The sequence below is a fragment of the Macrotis lagotis genome, chromosome 1, assembly GCF_037893015.1.
Source record: "Macrotis lagotis isolate mMagLag1 chromosome 1, bilby.v1.9.chrom.fasta, whole genome shotgun sequence".
NCBI classification, from domain to species: Eukaryota; Metazoa; Chordata; class Mammalia; order Peramelemorphia; family Peramelidae; genus Macrotis; species Macrotis lagotis.
The window spans coordinates 716,982,482-717,003,813 of record NC_133658.1 but is presented as its reverse complement, the minus strand read 5'-3'; the positions used below and the strand labels follow the sequence as shown (position 1 = coordinate 717,003,813).

Genomic DNA, 21,332 nt, shown 5'->3' with positions numbered 1-21,332 from the left:
AATTTTTCTTCCAATAATATTTTCAGATGTAGTTTTATTTTTGTTTCTGGGAATAGGGAAAATATCCATATATTAGCACAGCTGTTATTCACTAGTTCCAAATCACTGACATGGGGGGGGGGGGAGAAAGAGAGAACTTGTAACAAACTCACATTGTCACAGAGGATTTATTCAGAGCCATCTGCAGATGAGCACATTTGAAGCATGAAAGTATTTAATTTGAATTTGAACTTTTTAGACAAATGAAACTGTTTCCATAGCATGGAGAAAATATTTAACCAATGATTTCTTTTCCTAATGTTTCTGAATTTTCTACTGCCATTCAGCTCATAAATCTGTTGTTTCTTTTTTTTTTTAAAGCCAAACAGAATTGTTATTACTCATCATTAAAGGTGGGGGACAATGTCATTACTCCAAGTTTAGTAGCAAGTATAACTCTTTTCTAGATTTTTTCATTAATAACTAATTTCTGTATTAGTGAAAATGGGGGCAGGCCTGTCACATGGGTCTTAAATTTGCTGTCTTAGACAAATCATAGAGAGAATTGTAAGCTAATAAAAATTCAAAATATACTCAGATCACAGAAATGCATTTCACATCTCTGCATTCATTTTTCCTAGGAGGATCTGATTAATCATTTTTTCATTGATTTTTGATTTTTCTTCTTTCTTCTTGTTTTGACAGAACGAAAGCCCTTGTTTTAGAATTGTTGGCAGCTGTTTGTCTTGTAAGAGGAGGGCATGAAATCATTTTATCAGCATTTGATAACTTTAAAGAGGTAGGAGATTCCAAATTTGTGATGTGGAATGTGCATGCAGTGTTCTCTTTTAAATATGAACAATCCTAAACAGTTTATCTTTTTCCTTGCTCTGGAGTCTAACAAATATCACAATTACATTTTACAATATTCTTTGGGGGAAAAGATATCTTAGATAGAGCAATGAAATGTTTTTTGGTTCCTATTTTTTACACTTTATACTGTGATGCAAAATGCTTGAATTAGTAACTTAGGTGGCATGAGAATGGGATAACCAATTTGATGTAGATGACTCTCATTAGGATTTATGTTTGGTGACCCATCTATAAAATTTTATAAACCTGTTTCATCATTGCTACCATTATAAGATAATATTTATTACATGTTCTTGCTGAGTATTGGACAAAAAGAATAAAATAAGCAACCCATGATTTTAGAGGCTTATAATTTAAAACAAGTGATCTTATCACAGGCAAAGTATAAGTAATTGGGTGTATATGAGCAAGATTAGAGATTAGAGAAATAGTTCAATCCTGAAAACTTCATTCCAAGAATGAATTTAGGAAGTTCCATGACTTATGTTGCTTGTAGGTAGCTAGCTGCAGATGAAAATATTAAAGAATCATGGCACACTGTTTGGTAATACAGATACATAAGATACTCAGCTTCTCCTAAATTCTGAGTCTGTCTGAAATCTTCAGCATGACTTTGTGATGGCAAGTTCAGTCTAAGGATGGTGCTTCCCATCAGACCTGGGTTGCCAGTATTGGCCTCAGAAAACTGAAGTTACCTCTGACCTGTAGCTCTAATTTTGGTTTTATCCCTTTCCTATGGAAGATACTGATGTTCTGGATCAAGACCTAATCTAGAAGACAAAACAAAGCCCCAATCTGAGTAAATCATAAATCCTGATCATTCTGTCACAAATCTAAAAGTAGTCCAACTATCCAGAGCATCCCTGGAATGGAATTTGAACTCAGCCTGGACCTTCCTTCCTTGCCTAGATGAAGCCTCAAGGATCTCTTTGTGGCTATATATGTGGATGGATGAATGAATGAATGAATGAGCATTTATTAAGCATAAATCACAGTATATGACAGTCACTATTTAGTGAAAAGCAAGATTCTTCATACCTTCAAGAAATTTACATTCTAATAGGAAAAGACAGCATATAAATAGAAACTCGAAAGGTGAGGAGAAAGGAATAGCTCTGCACAGTTTGGAAATGCCTTGGAAGTGACATAGATATCTGGTCAGCCTTAAGCAATAGAGGTTCTGGGTTCTTGAAGAAAGCACACATTTATTAAGTACCTGCTGAGTACCTAGGTTCTGTGGCTACAAAGACAGAGAGGAAAACAGTCCCTAATCCTAAGGAGCTGTCATGTCCCTATAGTACTAAGGGTTGAGCTAGAGAGCTTCATACTCAATGATTGATATTCAGACTCCAAGATGGAAGAAAGGTAGGTGTATAAAGGTGGTCAAATGATAGAGTGCTGTTCTCAGTGGTAAAAAGTGGCTGACCATTCTACTTATTTATTAATATTACCTTTTTTTTTTGGTGCTCATGTGAAAATAGAAGGTATTTTTAGTTTCTGCTGCTTCAAGAATCCAAATGATGTCCAAATGACAAAGCATGGATTTGGAAGTAGCCTCCAAATTGGCCTCAGTTCTTGTTTAATCATAGGAAGAATGAAGAGAATTCCCATTTGCTAATGGAGAATCTTGGAAAGTTCTTAAATCCATACTGTACCTTCCAAACAAAACATTTAGAGCCCAGGATATTCATATGGGGAAATAAAAAACAGTATGTGTGCCGACATAGCTTCTAATCTTGAAACACTTGATAAAATAAGACTAAAATGTCAAAAACCAAATACTATTTGTTCCAGAAACACTTCCAGTGTAACTGCATTAATTAATTCTATGTCATGATTTTCTGTTAACTGAGTTTGGATATACTAAAGTCAAATCATAATCCATAGAAATAGTAACAACCTAAAGGAAATATTGTTCATGTGACATGGCTAACATGGAAAGTAGCTACACTAATCCTGTCTCTTCACATGAATATTATAAAGGATTTCTATTTTATATTACCTAACTTCAGATTCTAACCCTATCAAAGAGATGATATTCTTAGTTAAGAAAATAATCCTAAGAAACTCCTGTGGATTTTTGGATGCTGAATTAAATACGCATCATCTTTTGGATGTTGATTTTTTTTAATCATAAAAACTTATAAGTAAAATATGACTCATTTCAAGTAATTGAACCAGAATGTAGTATTTTTTAGATACTGATCCTCCCTGAACTAAGTATTGCATCAAAAAGAAGCCATTCCATCCATGAGAAGAAGCATGGCCAGAATTTGTTTCTGTAGGGTTCCATTCATTCTGATTTTTTGTTCAAGTGTGCCCAAAGAGAATAATACTGAGTTTTCAGAATAAGGGCATTTCTTTAAAGAGCTCTAAAGCATATGGATATAAGCAAACTATTCATTTCATTTCAGACAATTTTTCCTTTCTTTATTATATTTGAAAAATTATCTTAATATTATTTATAATGCTCATTTTCAAAGAATTTTAACAGTGTCTTTCTTTAGATTTTTTTTTTTCATGGAGGGAATAGTTTTCATTAGTCTTGTTGACAAAGGAGATGACTTTGAACTGGAAGTGTTAGACCCTAATTTTTTATAGCAGTCTTTCTCATTCCAGGATAGGGGTCCAGAACTTAGGAGAGAGAGACTTAAGAGAGCAGTTTATTATTATTTAAAATTTTGAAGGTTTGTAATAAATTGGCCTTAGGTGTTGGTCCCTCTGTGGATAGAAAATACTGCTCTACAAGGTCTGCTGTATCTCTGCACATAGGAGCTCATCATTAAATTTTTTTTGGATTTTATCTTATGTTGAATACTATATACTATGGAGATATCAAAAGAAGAGAATTATTTTTCTTGAGAAGTTTAGTATTTAAAGTCCTTGGTTTCTCAGTTTTTTCAGCCCTTCCATCATGATCTGTGTCATTAGTATAATGATGTAATTATCACTGCTCAGATTTGAACCTGGAATTCAACAGAGATGACTGCCCACTTTTCCTAGTAAGGCACCATGTATTCGAGTCACTGAAATTTTTAGTTCCCAAGTCATTGTCATAATACAGAAGAACATACTGCTGACTTTTGGTACCAGATGCTAAAAGTAAATTAAAAACTCTGGATCTTAAATAAGCATCTAGCAATTATTTCAACATTTTCCATAGCAGAGCCCACAAACCAATCATTCATATCTAATTTGACCCACCACTAATTGTTTCAAAATGTAACACCAAGGAGCAGCTGGTGCTGCAGTGAATAGAGCACTAGCCCTGGAGTCACAAGGACCTGAGTTCAAAATAGGCCTCAAACACTTAATAATTACCTAGCTGTGTGGCCTTGGGCAAGTCACTTAACCCCATTGTCTTGCAAAAATAAACCAAAACCAAAATGCAACACTTAAGGGAGGTACCCTCCAGTCCTTGCAGAGATTGTCTTCTATACCAAACTTCATCATCCTCATATAAGTATTTAATATAACAATTTAAGAGTTTTATTAAAATAAGCGTGTTTACTATATCTGGAGCAATCCTCTTTTAAATAATAGAGAGTTCTTCTAGAACAGTGTCCATTGACATTTTGAAGACTGTTAAACCTAGTCCTCATTTAGGGACACAATATTCCTTGCTGAGTCTTAGTGTAGCCTGATTTACATGAGTTAAGATATAATGCACATTGTGGTCAATGAAATTTAATTACACTGATTCATATGGAAAAAAATTTGCAAATATTGCATGTCACAAAGACATTGCTCAAGACTCAGGGATTTGCTTGACCTGGTCTAGCATATACAGTCTGTCCTAAAAGTCTTAGTGTGGTTTTATACTTTAATCAGTAAAGTAATATAAATGTTTGAAAAATATTTGAAAGGTTATAAAATTTTAAAATAGTGATATGATTATTACATTTCAACATAATGATTGTCTTACACTATTATGTTCTTGTCAATTTTCAAACTTTGTAAAAACTTTCACCAGTTGAATTTGCATTTGTAATCCTAGCCTTAAGAATGTCCAAAGAGCAAGGTTTAGATGAATATGTGGCAGTTTTGATGTTTATCCCACAAGAAAAAGTTTAATTGAGATAGATCAGATCACTGTGATAGCCATGTAAGATCTCCTCTCTTCTGAGAAAATATCATCCAGAAATTGTCACACCCAAACAATACACAATGATAGGGAGTTCCATTTTGTTAAAACTAAAAATTTGTCCTTCAAATGTCATGAAACGGGGCAGCTAAGTGGCACAGTGGATAGAGCACCAGCCCTGGAGTCAGGAGGGTTCAAATCTGGGTTCAAATCTGACCTCAGACACTTAATAATTACCTAGCTGTGTGGCCTTGGGCAAGCCACTTAACCCCACTTGCCTTGCAAAAGCCTAAAAAACAAACAAACAAACAAAAAAACCCAAATGTCATGAAACAAATTTAAAAACTTAAACTTTGAAAAATTGCTGTCCTTTCTTTCTTTTTTTGGTAAGCTTATAACCATTATACTTCTGAAGCAATTAAAACTAAAAACTGCATAAAGACTTTTGGGATACCCAGCATTTATACAAGATAATTTATTTGTCAGGTTAGTTCATAATGCTTGATAATGCCTACTCTAATGACTGTTTATTGTTGAAAAGATGAGACCAAAGCTAATTTTTTTAAACTGGATCTTGTCATTATATCTGATTTATTACACATATTTGTGTGCTTGTGTGTATCTTTAGAGTCTTTCAGTTCAGACAGATAAGAGAGGCCTAGTTCCTCCTCTCTTATCCTTCATCACCAGCATCACCTCCCCTTTCTTCTTCTAGCTACTTATTTGTGTAGCTTCCTCTCTTCTATTTGATATAGCTATTCTCAGTATTAGGTTAAAGTCAGTATTGTGCATTGGGGTCCTTTGGGAATTCTAACATGATTTAGCTTTTGGGCAACATCTAAAAGCACTTTTCAAAGCTTTCCCCTTCCCTTCTTCATTCTGTTCTTGTTTCTGTTCCTGAAAACTGAGGCTTTCAATTCTTTTCCATTTTATTTCTTCTTGTTTTCTTTTATCTTGAGTTTTCAGTGTTGAAGTTTTAGGGCATTTGGCTCTAAATATGTGGAACTGATCTTATGGGAAGTTTATGAGTCACTGACTTATAAAGATCTTAGTGATGTATTTACTGCAGGACTGCCCCTCAATCACAGTCCCATCTATGTGGCGATTTCCTCTCTCTTGGTTTCAATTCTTCCTAGTCATTGTGTGACTAGGGTGCCTTCAGCCATCACAGCATTTTAAACACACACACACCATGGAACATATATCACCCTTGTCCCACAATTTTATCTTTTCCCTTTCAATCAGTAGGGGGGAAATGGCATTCTGCTCATGCATAAGAAAGTGTTATCATTTAAGTTCCAATATCAAGATATATCTTAGACTGGGAAAGAGCAATGGAGTATGTTAACATCTAAAGATAAGTAGCGCCTCTTAGTGAAGTCTTTTTTTGAAAAAATTGATAAATTTTGCATAAAATTTCAAAATTTTAAGCTATCAGCTCATTCTTTCTGTTAAATAGATTTTATTGGGTTTGTGCAGGATCTGATAAGACAGTAGGATATTTCTAGATGATCAGTAGAGTATTCTGTATCTCCTTTTCAGAGAAATTGGGAATCCTCTTGCATCTGGAAACTTAGCCTAGTTTCTCTTGGTTCTTGGTGAGCATTTCACCATCTTTATTTTGGACACTTCTTCCTACCCCAACTTTGTGATTTGTTCAAAGACATACCACAAGAGATACAAAATTAGCACCTCGATAAGAAATCTATTTGAAACATTCCTAAAGAACTCAGTTTATTCCAGATTAGAAGGTCAGAGGTGTAATCTTCTGCTTCACAAATAAGGCTGTATTTCCTCCAGATAGGGCTTCTGAGACCTTATTCAGAAATAATAGCTAACATTCATTTAGAGATTTAAGGTTTGTAAAGTACTTTACATATGTCATCACTTCTGAGTCTTACAACATTATGAAAAAGACTATTATTATTATTATTCCCATTTTACAGATAAGGAAACTGAGACTACAGAGGTAAATGATGTTGCCCTGCATCATATGGCTGGTAGGAATGTGAGACAGGATTCAAATTCGGGTCTCCCTGATTTCAAGCCCCGTACTCTATTTACTGTGGCATTTAGCTGTCACTTTATTTCAACTTCATGTCAACAAATCTAGAGACCTGTCTGTTATAATTATCGATAATTGTAAATGCTAACAGAATTGAGTTTTCCTTCCCATACCACCCACACTTTAGATCAAACCATGGTGAAATTAAAACGAACCCCAGAATTTCTTCTTTCTTATCTTTCATTTAACTCTTCAACTGTCACCTCTCCTAGTTTTGCATAATTATCATAGGGTCTCTCTCAAACCTAAAAAACTGTCCTCCTTGGTCCATAATATTGTTATGTCGTGTTATCCTCACTTCTCTCTAAAACAACCTCAGCCTGAAGTATGACATCACTTAGTCAATGCTTTCAGTTTATAAATGTTAGTTTCCTTTAGATACCTAAAAGCCCCAACTCTGAGCTTCTTTCTGCCTATCCCTCATTTAACCTATCCTAGTCTTTTCCCCTTGTATGTGGAAAAACTTCCTATCTTTTCTTCTCTTCCTATAGTCTGGGTAGATGTTGAGACAGGGAGAATCAAAGTGAAGAAAAAATCATTTCGAGCTTGATGATCTTGACACCAAATTGCTTCCTGTGACACCAATTATATCTTCAGGGAATTCCATGTCACCAGATTGTTCAGATTGCTTGGGGAAGCACCTGGCATTGATTAGGATACAATTCACTATATTCCTTTGGTTTCTGAATGCTAACATCTGGCTTTAAAATGACCAAGGTTGGTTTTTAAGGGCCTACTTCACTTTTGATCTGTCAATAAGAAACACTGAAAAACTTGTGAAATGTCTTCCAAATTCACAGTTTTCCTTGCTAGCCATGGTATCTCTCACCAGCGGCTACTGCTTCCTTCCATGGATAGAAAATTTCTTTGGCAATTGCTACATGGTTTGCCAACTGGGCATCCAAAACCACTTGTACTGCACTGTCTTAACTGGATTCCAGAGGGCCTTTAAGGCTTTATTTACAGTAGGCCAAATTGGGCAGGAAAGGGAGCAGAAATTGTGGTTTCGTCCCAGCTTCCTTCTGTGTGTAATCCCACCTAATCCAATCTCTCTAATGTTTCAGGATAGAAGGATTACATGTCTGGCATAGAACAGTTCTACCAGCTGACTCAGGGTCATGCATGACTTTTAATAGGAAGAGCATGAAGAATAATTTTTACATGCTTTTATGGACCTTTTTTTTAAAATTTAGGGATTCACATTTTCAGAAGCATACCATGTACCTATTTATATTGGTATATTTCTCTCATTAATAGGAAAATATTCATTCTTATGATTGTCACAAATTTGGATATGATTAGACTGTTTTACAGTGGCTCATTAAACACCACTTGGGTGGTGGGTGGCTAGGTGGCACAGTGGATGGAGCACCGGCCCTGGAGTCAGGAGGACCCGAGTTCAAATTTGGCCTCAGACACTTAATAATTACCTAGCTTGTGTGGCTTTGGTCAAGCTACTTAACCCCATTTGCCTTGCAAAAAAAAATCCTTAAAAAAACAAACGCCACTTGGGTGGTGGTCAGGTAGCTCCCAAGGAAACTTTTTCTAATTTTTATCTTCTTGTTTAGTTCTTTCTGGCTAGAGTTTCTATAATTTTTCCTCTAATTTCAGTTCTCTCTTTCTTCATCTTTTCTTCAAGATCCAAACCTTTTTATCTAATTTCTCCTTGTGCCTAGAAACTTTTGAACTTACTATTAAGATAACTCCCTCACATTTCAAAAAATAATCACTAAACAAATGTAATATTTGATTTTAATTAAAATCTCTGGGAGAGTTCTCTTAATTTTTCAATAATGAGGAAAATTAAAATATTTGACTGTTTAGATGGCAAAGTTTTGAATGATTTTAAATGAATTTTTGTCATTAGAAAAGCAAGATTTCGTTTTTTTTTAGGTATCATCAATCAAGACTCATAGATAATATACCTATAAGTATGCAAGTTCATGAAGGAAATTAATTGTTACCCATAAAAGACAAAATAGAAGGTAGACCTTGTAACCCTTTGACATTGAGAACTAAGTAATAGTTTCAGTGATTGGGATGTTTAATTCATATTTATATTGTTCAGTATTATACTTTGATATGATTTAATTATACAATATAGATTCTGAATTGAACTATTCATAGTTTTTCCCTAAATAATAATAGACAACCCCATGAAAGGGAGTGTCTTTCATGGGACAGGGACAGAGTCAAATAGAAATAAAGACCTCCATTTTGCTTCATCCCTTCAGCTCTAGAGCAAGGCTTTTTGTGATATTTCTTAAAGTATACTACTCTCAAGTCCCCAAAGGGTGAATACCTTTTGCATACTTGCCATAAGATAGCCTGAAGTATATGATAGCTGTCCTAAGATAGCTTTATATTGAAGTTAGTACATCTATATGACATGATGGATTTGACTACAGTTTTCTAGCAGCTGCCAGCAAAACAATCAATGACCCCCCCCCAAAAAGGTGGAATGAGATCATTTAACCAGAGTTTGTAAGTGTCATTTTTAAAAATACTTTTGATCTGTCATTTCATGGGTATAGGGAATTCCTAATGAAGAAACATTCTGTTTATATGGATCAAGAGCTAATTTTCAGCTTTATAACTTTAGAGAACTGCCCAGGGTAGTAAGAAATTAACTGACTTGCCTAGAGTCCATAGTCTTTGTTAAATTAATCATTTAACAAACATTTATTAAGAGCCTACTGTGTGCTTGGCACAGTTCTGAGCATTGTGGATGCAAATATAAAGAATGAATTCCCTTCTGTAGGAGCTTCCATTCTTTTAGGGTTTTTTTGCAAGGCAAATGGGGTTAAGTGACTTTGCCCAGGGCCACACAGCTAGGTATTTATTAAGTGTCTGAGACTGGATTTGAACCCAGGTACTCCTGACTCCAGGGCTGGTGCTTTATCCATTGCATCACCTAGCTGCCCCTAAGGAGCTTACATTCTAATGGATATGTTGGTACGTAGGTACGTATGCACACACACACACACACACACACACACACACACACACGGAATAAATAGGAAAAGAAAAAAGAATATATATGTGTGTACATATACATACATACACACATACACAAAAAAAACAAAGTAGCTGTAGAGGGAGGGTGCTAGTAGTTGAGGGAGCAGGAAAAACTTCAAATAGGAAGTAGTATTTATCTTATAAATTTTAGAGCTTCATTTTAGCTATTTCAGTTTCTGTTTATCTCAGCTGATTTTTTTTTATTACATCTTGAAGAAGTTGATTGACTCTATGATGCAGAGGTGAGGAGGGGGGGGTGCATTCTAGGCTTGGGGTTTGCCAGTGAAAAGTGTCAGACCTAAAACTTGAAACTAGTAGTTTTTGATTTCTAGGTTAGTGTTTGTTATACATTATCTTGCTTCAGCCATTTGTGATAATCTAGCTTCTCTCATCACCCTCAAAAAATGAACAGGTGATATTAAGTAGAATAATTGAGATGAAGAACTGGTGTACATACTTTAAGCTATGGAGAAAAATATTCTGCTCCTCTTGGTAAATGATCTGTTTATGAATACCAAACATATAACCATTAAGGGGAGAGAACCTTGAGTTGGGAAGAGGAAGAGTAGAATGGGCATCTACTTAATCACATGATGTCCAGGATCCCCAACTTTTCCTAGGAGTTAGAAAAACAAGCTGCCTTTATGGCTGCTTTAATCAGTAATATGACCAAAAGCCCAAGGCAGGATAGCTGTCCCAGTAAGACAAGGCACAGATTTAAAAAAAAAAAAAGGTTCCTCACTTCTTACATGACTTGGATTTTCCCATATTTCTGATGAGTAAGGAGAAGGCCAATTTGATACAATTGCATAAATTATGGCATCAAGATCCTAAGGGAGGCTGAAAGGAAGGGTACTCTCTGAACTTTTAGTAGCATTGGTCATTAGTTGTTTCTGCCATTAACCAGAGTAAATTGTGTTGCAGCCATTAGTTAAATGAGCAAAGTATCAAAGTATACTTTGGTAGATAAGAGTATAGATATGGTATTTTATAGTAATAACAATTTTGCTAAAAGTGTGTAAATTAATATTGGTTTTTTCTTCCTCTGCTGATTGCATTCTGCTCCATCAGTTGTATTCATTCACTTCTAATAATCTTCAGGGCCCTCTTGGATATTGAAAACAATAAATATGTTCAAGGCACAAAGGGATAATGGTGCCTTGCAAAAATATTACTTAGGAACAGATTAAATGATCATGTTATCATGATTCACATCTGTGGGGATGCTTTGCTTCGCACCTCTGCTTTAATTATATCCCTCCCTCTGCCCCCAAGCCTGTGTGAAATTTTATATTACAAACAAAGAGGTCCATTCTCTAACTTGTTCACAGCAGCCACTGTTTGTCCAGGAGAAGGTGCTTCCTTTGTCAGCCTGTTTTATTTTTGTATGTATAAAAAGGATCTCTATAAAACCTTAGCTTTTTTGCCAACTGCAAAATAAGGGACCAGAAGAATGTTTCTTTTATCTGGTGTCTGCTGTTCCCTTTCATGTCCTTAAGAAATGACAAAGGAAAAGTAAAAATGCTGAAGAGAAAGAAAAGAATAAAGATGATTTTTTTTTCTTCTGTAAGCCTCACAGAAACTGAAACAGAAGTGTCATTAGGCCTCAGATTAGATAGAAATTGTTGTCTTTGACATTTTAGGTGTATTTTAAAGATTTTCAGACTCATGAGAACATTGTGAAACACTACTGTGAGAGGGAGCTGAGGGGGAAAAACCCAATAATAACCATGGCAGTTCTATTATCAAGATTTTTAAAAAACTCCATAAAGATGGACACTAATTCTCTAGTTAGCTTTTCCAGATTTTAAGACCTCTTCATATTTTCAGCAGTCTGTTGAAGATCTGTGTTGACATTCCTTCCCTTGGTTTCTACTTCTTACTTTTGAAGAACTCATTCTCTCTTCTTCTTCACCTGATCCTAGTTGACCCCACAAAAGATTGTATGTAGAAAGGGGGATATATTTTGAGAGACAGAAACTGATACCAGTCATGTAGTATCTTAATCTCCTTTTTCAGCCTTGTTAAATAGTTTTATATGGGGTGAAAATGGAAGCTATTGACAGCCAAAGGATGAGTCAAGGAATTAGAGGTTTACATTATTGAAAGGTCTAGTTAGAAGTCAGCTAAGCTAATCTCTTGACTCAAGCACAGGTTTGAAGTTAACTGTTCCCCCAAAATAGTTATTTATCCCACTAAATAAATTTATTGAGGTGGGAGGAGCTTTTGGCTTCATACAGCACTTCATTCCAGTGTATTCCCAATTCAGATAGTGAAGTTTTTCTTTCAGGTACAGGAGAGTCATTTTTCCTTATTCTTTCTGTATGTATTAAACATCTTTTGTACAATATCCCTTCTTTGGTGAAGATACTTATGTAATCATTTAATACCTTCTTTCCATATTAAAAAAAATCTCAATATTTTTTTAACTTCTCAAGTCATCAAATTGATTTGGGGACCCATAATAAGATTATAACATATAGTGAGAGTTTAAAAAAAAAAGAACAATATATGCTATCTTTACCATTGACAGGTTTGTTGTTGAAGGTGGAAAAACATACCATACTCTTTGGGGCCAGTTCTATAACTTGCTAGAAATTTGGGTCCCCAGAGGGATGATTAATACTCTAAATTTCTTAAAGAGAATGTTCAGTAAGCATCCAACACCACCACCACCCCACCCCCATTGGTGTGTTCTCCATTAATAATCAACCAGCTAGATTTAAGAAAGAGTTGATTCAAATGATCTCAATTTCTACCTCTGTTGTTTATTACCTTTGTGACCTTGAGCTAGTTACTTATCCTACCTGGGCCTCAGTTTTCTTTGCTGTATAGTGAAGAAGTTGGAATAAATGACCTCAGACATCCCTTCCATTTCTGGATTTATGATCCTAAACTATAGCATTGCTAAAGCTCATATCATCAAGCAGTAATGATTGTTTTGGTTCTTAATACAAAGTTGTTCACTTCAAATTCAGTTTAGCAAACTGGACTCTAGGTACTAGAGAAAAAGATAAAAATGAAAGAGTCCTTAGCTTATGTCTTACTAGTAATATACAGCAGATAAATGAATCTGCAAGTGATTTTCTTTCATTTCTCTTTAGAGTGCATTCCTTCCTTCTCCCCCTAAGTTTTCTTCATTTATAGAGTTGAAAATGCAGGAGTGAAATTCTCTACAAGTTATTTGGTGGCCAGCAAATATACATTTATTTAGGAGCAAACAGTGTTTGGAACAGCAGTCAATATTTAGATTCTTTATGTCCACACTCCTCTGATAGATCTCCATCCTGCAACTGGGTGTTCTTCATTCTTTTGTTCTAAATTATTTTCTCCATTCCTACATGTGCCTACTCCCTTACACCCTAAAGTTCATTCCAGGCTCCTTCGTTTTATAATCTTCCCCTTTAAAGACACAGTCATGTTTATTATCCATTCCTGGTGGACTTATTCCCACATAACCCAAGGAAAAAAGTGGCCTAACAGCTCTTAATGACTGCCAGTTACCTTTCGTGTTGAAGCTGACTGCTCGACAGCCCTTTCCCTCAGAGAGTGGAAATGGCAGAGTAATTTGAGTGTTAGGCTCCATTGAATTTCGGCAGCTGGATTCTGGCTGCTCTGCTGAGGACTCCTTTCCTCTTAGGTTCCTGGCAAGTTTGGTAGCTGAAGAGGTATCTAGATTCATTGACATCCTGCTTAACTGTAACAGAATCCTAATATATTAGTATGTTTTCCACTATATCTAATAAATAATGTATTCTCTTTGGTAGATACCCAGGGATTATGTTTTGGCATACACATAGTTCTTAATTTATGTAAATTCACATTACTCATATATAAATTTAAAAATTTTGAAAGAATTTCACATTCCCAAAAAAACTCCTATATAAAGTCTCTCTCTCTCTCTCTACTCTTGAACCTTGGTGTGGTCCACTGTGTCCTTCTACCCCTCAGCCCCACTTAAAAAAAAAATCCTCTCCCCTACTTCTTCCTACCCATCCCCTGGGGGGAAAACACCAAGTGAAAGCAGAAAGCCATCACCAGTTGGGCAGGATCCCTTAGGGCCTGGATTCTTACCTCTGGTGCCACAAGAGCAGACCTTTGCCCTGTTCACATATCTACCTTCTGTCCCTGGCACCTATGTGGCCCATCTTCTCCTGTCTCGAGTCCAACCAACCTCTACATAGCTGCATCTTATATCTTCTTGGTTCTGGCTAGGTTCCTGTATGACTGGCCCCAGTCCTGATATGTTTCTCTTCCTACCCTTGCTTCTCTGTCCATTGCTACCATGTATGCCTCATGTCGGTGGGCAAATTTTCATTACATAAAGATACGTTAAGGTCTATGGAATGCTCTATTTATGTACAGCAAGAACTGTCTATGTTTGGAAAATTATCAGGAAGTTGCATTTTTCCTCTTTGTTCATGTCATTCTATCATCTCTAGAGCTTGAGATTTTGTCACTGGACCTGAATGCCTCCTTGGCCTTCTAATTATTCTCAAAGATTTTCTTGGAATGCAGTCTCCTGGAGGGATATTGGTGGGTTTTATAATTGTGATCCTATATAGATTTTCTAGGCATCTTTTCAAAGAAAAGCATTATCTGTTGTGGGTAGTATCTGCAGTATCTGGTTAAATATCTAACATAAGAGCAGAATAGATTATTCTTACCTGATGGGGAAAAATTTTTCTCCCTTGCCAGGGTTATAATGTAGTAGATTCCTTTTGTAGTGAGAATTGAGCCCAGTCTAAGGTAGCATGTTATAATGAAAATGACGCTTGGTTTAGAGTCAGAAGTCTTGTGTTTGAGTTGAGGTTCTTTATTCTTAGATTGTGGGGCAATGGGCAAATCACCTTACCTTTCTGGGCCTTATTTTTTCTTTTTTAGGTTTTTGCATGGCAGTGGAGTTAAGTGGCTTACCCAAGGTTACACAGCTAGGTAATTATTAAGTGGTCAGATTTGAACTCAGGTCCTCCTGACTCCAGGGCTGGTACTTTATCCATTGTGCCACCTTAGCTACTCATGGGCCTCATTTCTTTATCTGTGTTGCAGTTGGATTAGATGATCTCCAAAAGACTTTTTAATTCTAATATCCTATAATTTTTTCTTTTGAATAATAGAACAATAAGATATACCTCAGTGATGACAGTAACACTGTCATTATTGAATAGAAAATGAGTACCTATATGGTTTTATTTTTTCTCCAATGTATCTTAGCTTCTATCTGAATTTTTTTCTTCAGTCTTAGAAGCTCCTTGTGAGGAACTCTTGTCTCCTAGTGCTGCCCTAAGAGCTACTTGGAGCAACTGAAATGTCTGACTTACCTAAGATCATCTAACCAGTATATTTTAAAGGTGGGTCTTGACACCTAGGTTGTCTTGACTCCTAGGTCGGGTGCCTCTATAGTCTGTGCTACCTCTCAGCCTACTACTATGAATTTCTCCTTTGGATCCTGAATACTTTGGGGATCAAGAAATTCCCCTGAAAAATTAAAATACAATTATGCACAGGAGAATACTGTCCCAGTCTATTGAAGCTGGTTTGGAGGAGTTAGAGGTTTTCAGAGAAAAGTAACTAAACCAATGATGCTAAAGGCAAGAAGTCAATATTTAGTGTATTTTAACTTATGCAAGAGAAGGCATAAGGCTGGAAATATCCAACAGCAAGAGGAAAGAGGCTTAGAACTATAGGTTCCAGACAAAGGATATATTTATATTATATTATATAATATATATTATATAATATATATTATATTATATTTGGATATATTTTTGGGAAGACAAAGAACTCATCGAAGTGAGTTGATTTTTTCAGACTATAAGAGGAAAAAGAAAGATCTCAGAAGAGTATTCTCTCTATTTTGACAGCTGTAAATTTTGTTTAGTGCAACTTACTTGGGTTCTTGTCTGACTCCATAGGACAGGTTGGAAATGAATGCACCAGGGATTTTTATAGGGAGGGAGGGGAGAAAGGAAGGATTTATTAAGTGCCTACTATCTGTCAGACTCTTTGCCAAGTGCTGTATAATTATTATCTCACATCTCTTACCAATGCTGGGAGGTAGGTGCTGTTATTTTCCTCATTTTCAGCTGAAAAAACTAAGGCAAAACAGAGGTTAAGTGATTTATCCAGGGTAACACAGCTTATAAATGTCTGCAATTCAGTGAGACTGGGTTCAAGCTTAGATCTTACTGACTCCAAGTACAATATTCACTTTTCCACCACATTTTTTTATACCTTTCATTCTGACTGGTTTTCAAGAACTTACACAATTTCAAAAGTAAAAAGAGGCACTCCAATCATTTCTGCTGTCTTTTAACTATGTGTGGTGGTGGTGGTGGTCCAGATGTGAACTAGATGAGTATTCTTGACCTCTATCAACTATACTATTTTTAGGAGAAAGGACCTGAGATAGCCACTTATTGTCATAGCAAAGTCCAGACAACCAAAGAGGTTTTTGTTTTGTTTTGTTTTCACTTCTAAGTTAGACTGTGTGTTTAAGACACCAAAAACAACTGCGGCTCTTATGTACTTCTACAGCCTAGTTGCCATCATAGATACTCCCGATCTGTCTATTATACATGATCTGAATTGAATGGGATATTTTCCTTTCATGATGCCAAGAATCTGGATATTTTGAAACATCTGCATGAGAGATTTTTCTCATCAGATGGTTTGACATTGTATAGTTTACAACCTCTTTGTCTTAATTGGATGTTTGCCATACAGGATTGATCTGAATGTTCTATCTAATGAGACCTAAAAGGGAAAGGGATGATGAACAAACCCTCATTGTTTATTTTTCATTAATATATGCTTCATTGCTGTAAGATAAGGTTATTTAGCCTCTGCTCCTAAATGCTTCCTTTAGATTAGAGTGCCGGCATTTAAATCACAAGCAGACTTTATTGTCAGCAATAAGTCCTAAGGATGCCCTTCAGTCACTCTAGCCCTTTATTTTTCTAAGAACTACAGAAAAGCTTAGGGGAGAAAAAATGCGAACAACTCCTTAGGGTTCATAAAGCTTTCCCCACTCCTCTCAACCCTAAATGGGTTTGTGGTGGCGGCAGTAATTCCCTTGTTGCTAGTTTTCTTGGTAAAAGGTAAAAGATGTATTGAGGTTTCCCCCCTATCTAGGACTAAATATGAAATAGCTATTTATTTAAGTAGGTCATCACAAGAAAATTGAACTTTTGTTCTCTGCCGTATCCTAAGAATGGCAGCCTAAGCAATCAAAACAGACTAGGCCACTAAAACAGGGCCTTCCTGCTGGGAGCCACACCGATCACAGGAGCCTATTGTAAGAGAGAGAAAAAAGACAGTATTGTGGCAGGAGAGTGGGGAGCAGAGGAGAGAGGCAACATTTAGGTGAGAGGCCTCTTAATTTATATATAACTGACCCAGCAGCATATTAACCACCTCACAAAAGGTAGCCTTCCTACCAGAGTCATATTTTGGTGGTGCTGTTGGGAGCCAACGACTGGGAAGGGCCTAGAAAGCACAGGGGCTGAAATATTTTTGAGAGAAGGGGTGGGTGGGGTACTGAACTCTTGTTTATTTTCACATCTGGCCAGCAAGATGATAGTCTTTGTTGAGGGTGCCTTGTAAAACAGACTCATCCTAGCGATACCAAGACTTATCTTCTGAATTTGGTCTATGGGTTAGCCGCTCTTTAAAACATCGACCCTTCTTCAGAAGGGCCCCCTGGTTGATCCAAAATGGTTTGGGAGACTTTTCAGAAAATTCTTCCACAGATGTTTGAGAATATAGTTCAGTTGCTTTTTGGCAGCAGTCACATTTTTTTACTTTAATTTCCCTTTTAAGTGAAAATATATTTTGTTTTTCCTGGGAGTGGGTCTTTTTTATCTGGGCAGGGCAGAATTTCCCAACTTTATAAGCATGAGAGTACCAGATGTGAAGGAGATAGTGGTTTGGCAGCTGCTTTCTGCACCCATAGCCAACATGGTTAGACGTCTTTTTTTTGAGTGAGTTTTGTGTGGTGTTTTTTCTGTGAGGGTCTGTTGGGAGGGACTCTGGTGTACTTCTGTGCCCAGGTGGAAGTATGAGCATATGATTCAACTCTTATACTCTCATTAGAAGAGCTGGATATTAACTATATGCTGTTAACATCTCCTCTTTTGATTTCTGATCATTTCATCTACCAACAACATAATTTTTAACTCCATTACGTAGTAGTCAGCAACTTTATTGCATTTCAAAGTTTGTAAAGAGCCTTACATATCATTCCACTGACACCTCAACTTTTTCCTCACAACAGGCCTAGGAGATTTTCCCCATTTTATAGTTGAGGAAACTGAAGCTGAAAGGTTAAGTGACTTACCCAGGATCACATAGTAAAGTGAGACTGGATTCCAGCTTAGATCTTACTGACTCCAAGTATAATATTCACTTTTCCACCACATTTTTTATACCTTTCATTCTGATCAGTTTTTAAGAATTTACTCAATTTCAAAAGTAAAAAGAGGCACTCCAATCATTTCTGCTTTATTTTAACTATGTGTGGTGGTGGTGGTGGTGGTGGTGGTGGTCCAGATGTGAACTATATGAGCTAATATTGTTTTCTTTTGATGTGGGATATGTCTCTTACCAAACTTCATTAAACACATCTTGCCATTTCCTGTAATATTCCAGAATATATTTGTCTAATGAACACTGAGGTAATGTGGATATAAATGTGAATCTTGTTAAGACACTTTTTTGCCTTGAGAAGTAGTGGGTGGTTCTTGAAACTGGGTTGTTCTTAAGGATGAGAACAAGCAAGCATAGTACTCAAATGCCTAATTACTTACAATTCACTACAAAGCAATATGCAATTTTACATAGCCAATTTGGAGAGCTAATTAGGACCCCCTTTAACCCTTTCACAGTAGAAAGCTATAATGATTCTAGTCTATTTGATTCATTCACCTGAGCCTGGAACTGCATTTAAACATAAATGACAGTATATGGTTTCATGTAGTGAGGGTTCATGTCATAAAATCTTGTTCATCTGTAAATCTGTGGGCTATTTGAAACAATTCTAATTTATCTTGGAAGATTAAAGGCATTTCTCTACTTCTCCTAAACACACATGTTCCTCACACTCATTCATTTGATGACAGAATGAGAGATTTGTGAGAAAACATTAGCAGCCAAGGGTTTGCTAAATGTCTACTTCATTGTACTAGGCTAGTATCAGTGATTTATTGACTTCATAGAGTTTGAACTGTCCTGGTATCACTTGCCCTGGGGTTGGATGATTTTTCATTTGATTAGAAAGCTATAAATAGTTTGCTATTTTTCTTTTGTAAACATTTTTCTTGACTATTCATATGGAATCAGTTTTATGAACTCTTTTAGACTATTTGTTAGTTTTCCTATTGGGTATACTTAGGTCTTAGAGTTATCAATTTCTGTTTAATTCTTGTGATACCTATTTTGAGCAGGGATACAAGGCTTTAATTAACTGTTTTATAGTTTAGTAAGCAAAAGATTGATAGAAATTTATACAGTTTTTTGTGTGTAGGAGTTTGCTTGTTTGACAAGTAATTTCATAGGTATTGAGGAATGCATGATGAGGCAAATCCCTCTGCGAGTCAAATAGTGCATATCAATAAGTTCTCTTTAACTTACAGTCTATGTTGTTCTAGTATCAGTTCTGATCCATAATTGATGACTTGTGTGACCATTTAAGGATGACCTTAGATGAGTCATTTCTTAAACTCTTTGAACCCTAATTTCTTTATCTGTAAAAATGGAGATATTATTCATATTTACATTATGTATTTATAAAGTACTATATCAATTTTTTTCTAGGAAAGAAAAGCTTTAAAAGGCTGTTGATTTGGCCATAGCTAGTAGGTATTGAAACCAGGATATGAATTCATGTCTTCTAATTTCAAATCCAGTGCCTTTTCTAGTACAACAGCTTGAGTCCCTCTCTAATTGATACATTTGTTGTGAGAATTCAGTGGAAGGGAAAGCACCTTGAAACTATTATAATGTTTATATAAATATAATTAATACCATTATTATTATCTACCATCCAAATGAAAACAATGTCCTTACCTTACACCAATGTCCTCATCCTTTGAAATAAACCTAAAGGAATTCTTTCATGACACCCAGAGGAATTGGTTGATTATAAGCATTAGAAGAGAGGATGAATTTTAAAATCAGCAAAAGCAGCAAGTAATTGAAATTAAGTCTTGATTCATAGAATTATTGACCTGGAAAAGATTTATGGACAAAACAACACTTAAACTGTCCCAGGCTGTTGAATATGCTGCTTTTAATGAGACCACCAGCAAAAGTGATTAGTTATCCATTTAACAATCAGTCATTTTTATATCTAACCTAAATTAGCTAGTGTTAGTTAATAAGTTGACACTTTAACATTTGGAGGATTAGAATGTCGTAAATAATTTCACTGCTAGTGATGAAACTGATTTATACTAATAATGTAGGATTAATCCAAAGAGTTAATTGGTCTTCCTCTATCATTGAAAGCTGGTTAAGGCAGATTATATCCCAGGGAAATTTGCAACCATTTACCATCACTATGTGCTGATGATGAGGATGGCAATAGTAAGTGCTGTTTAGTTTATAACAACTATGTGAGATAAAGGGAGAAAATATTATTATTTCCATTTCATAGATGAGAGCTTTGAGGTTAGGGTAAATGACTTGTCTAGGTTCATATGGATGGTAAGTGGCACAGTCAGTACTTGAACCCTGGCCTTCTTCCAAGTCCTGTGTTCTTTTCTTTAGACTTTGTAGGCTCACACTGGAATATAAAATTATTTATTGGAGTAATCATATTTCACATCAATCAGATTACTGTCATGCTTATGGAGAAATCTGGAAATTATCAAATATATTATATACTAATAAAGCATTACTTTCTACTGGAAAGTTATTTTTGATAATACATTTTGCTTTTTTATTTATTTTTTTTTTATTTTGGGGATAGAGAGAGATCAGGATGACAATCTCAGGCTTGGACTTTGTGCTTGTCCTTACTCTATGCTGGGATTGATGACAGAGTCATCACACACTTCTGCCCATGTTACTATCAGATGAACCCTGTTGCCTGTCAGCCTCATGCTCCCTTTCTTGTTTCATCTGAGGGGCTATTTGGTTTGCATTTTGGGGATGGAATATAGCAGTAAGAAAAAATTGCTTTAAGATGCTGCATGCTGCTGAATACAGAAGAGAAGAACAAGCCTTGAATTTGGCTTGGACTTGGGTTTGAATTTCACCCTTAGTCATTTACTATTTCTGTGACCTTGAGAAATTATTTAACCTCTCTGGGTC

At 35.8% G+C, this 21,332-nt stretch overlaps 1 protein-coding gene across 1 annotated transcript in view; it reads left to right on the top strand.

Annotated features, from left to right (window-relative positions):
• Positions 1-21,332, top strand: part of FMNL2 (formin like 2) — a 448,812-nt gene that overhangs the window by 377,339 nt on the left and 50,141 nt on the right. The window contains exon 9 of the mRNA XM_074215971.1: positions 685-778. Coding sequence (XP_074072072.1) covers positions 685-778 — 94 coding nt within the window. The remainder of the gene's footprint in view (positions 1-684; positions 779-21,332) is intronic.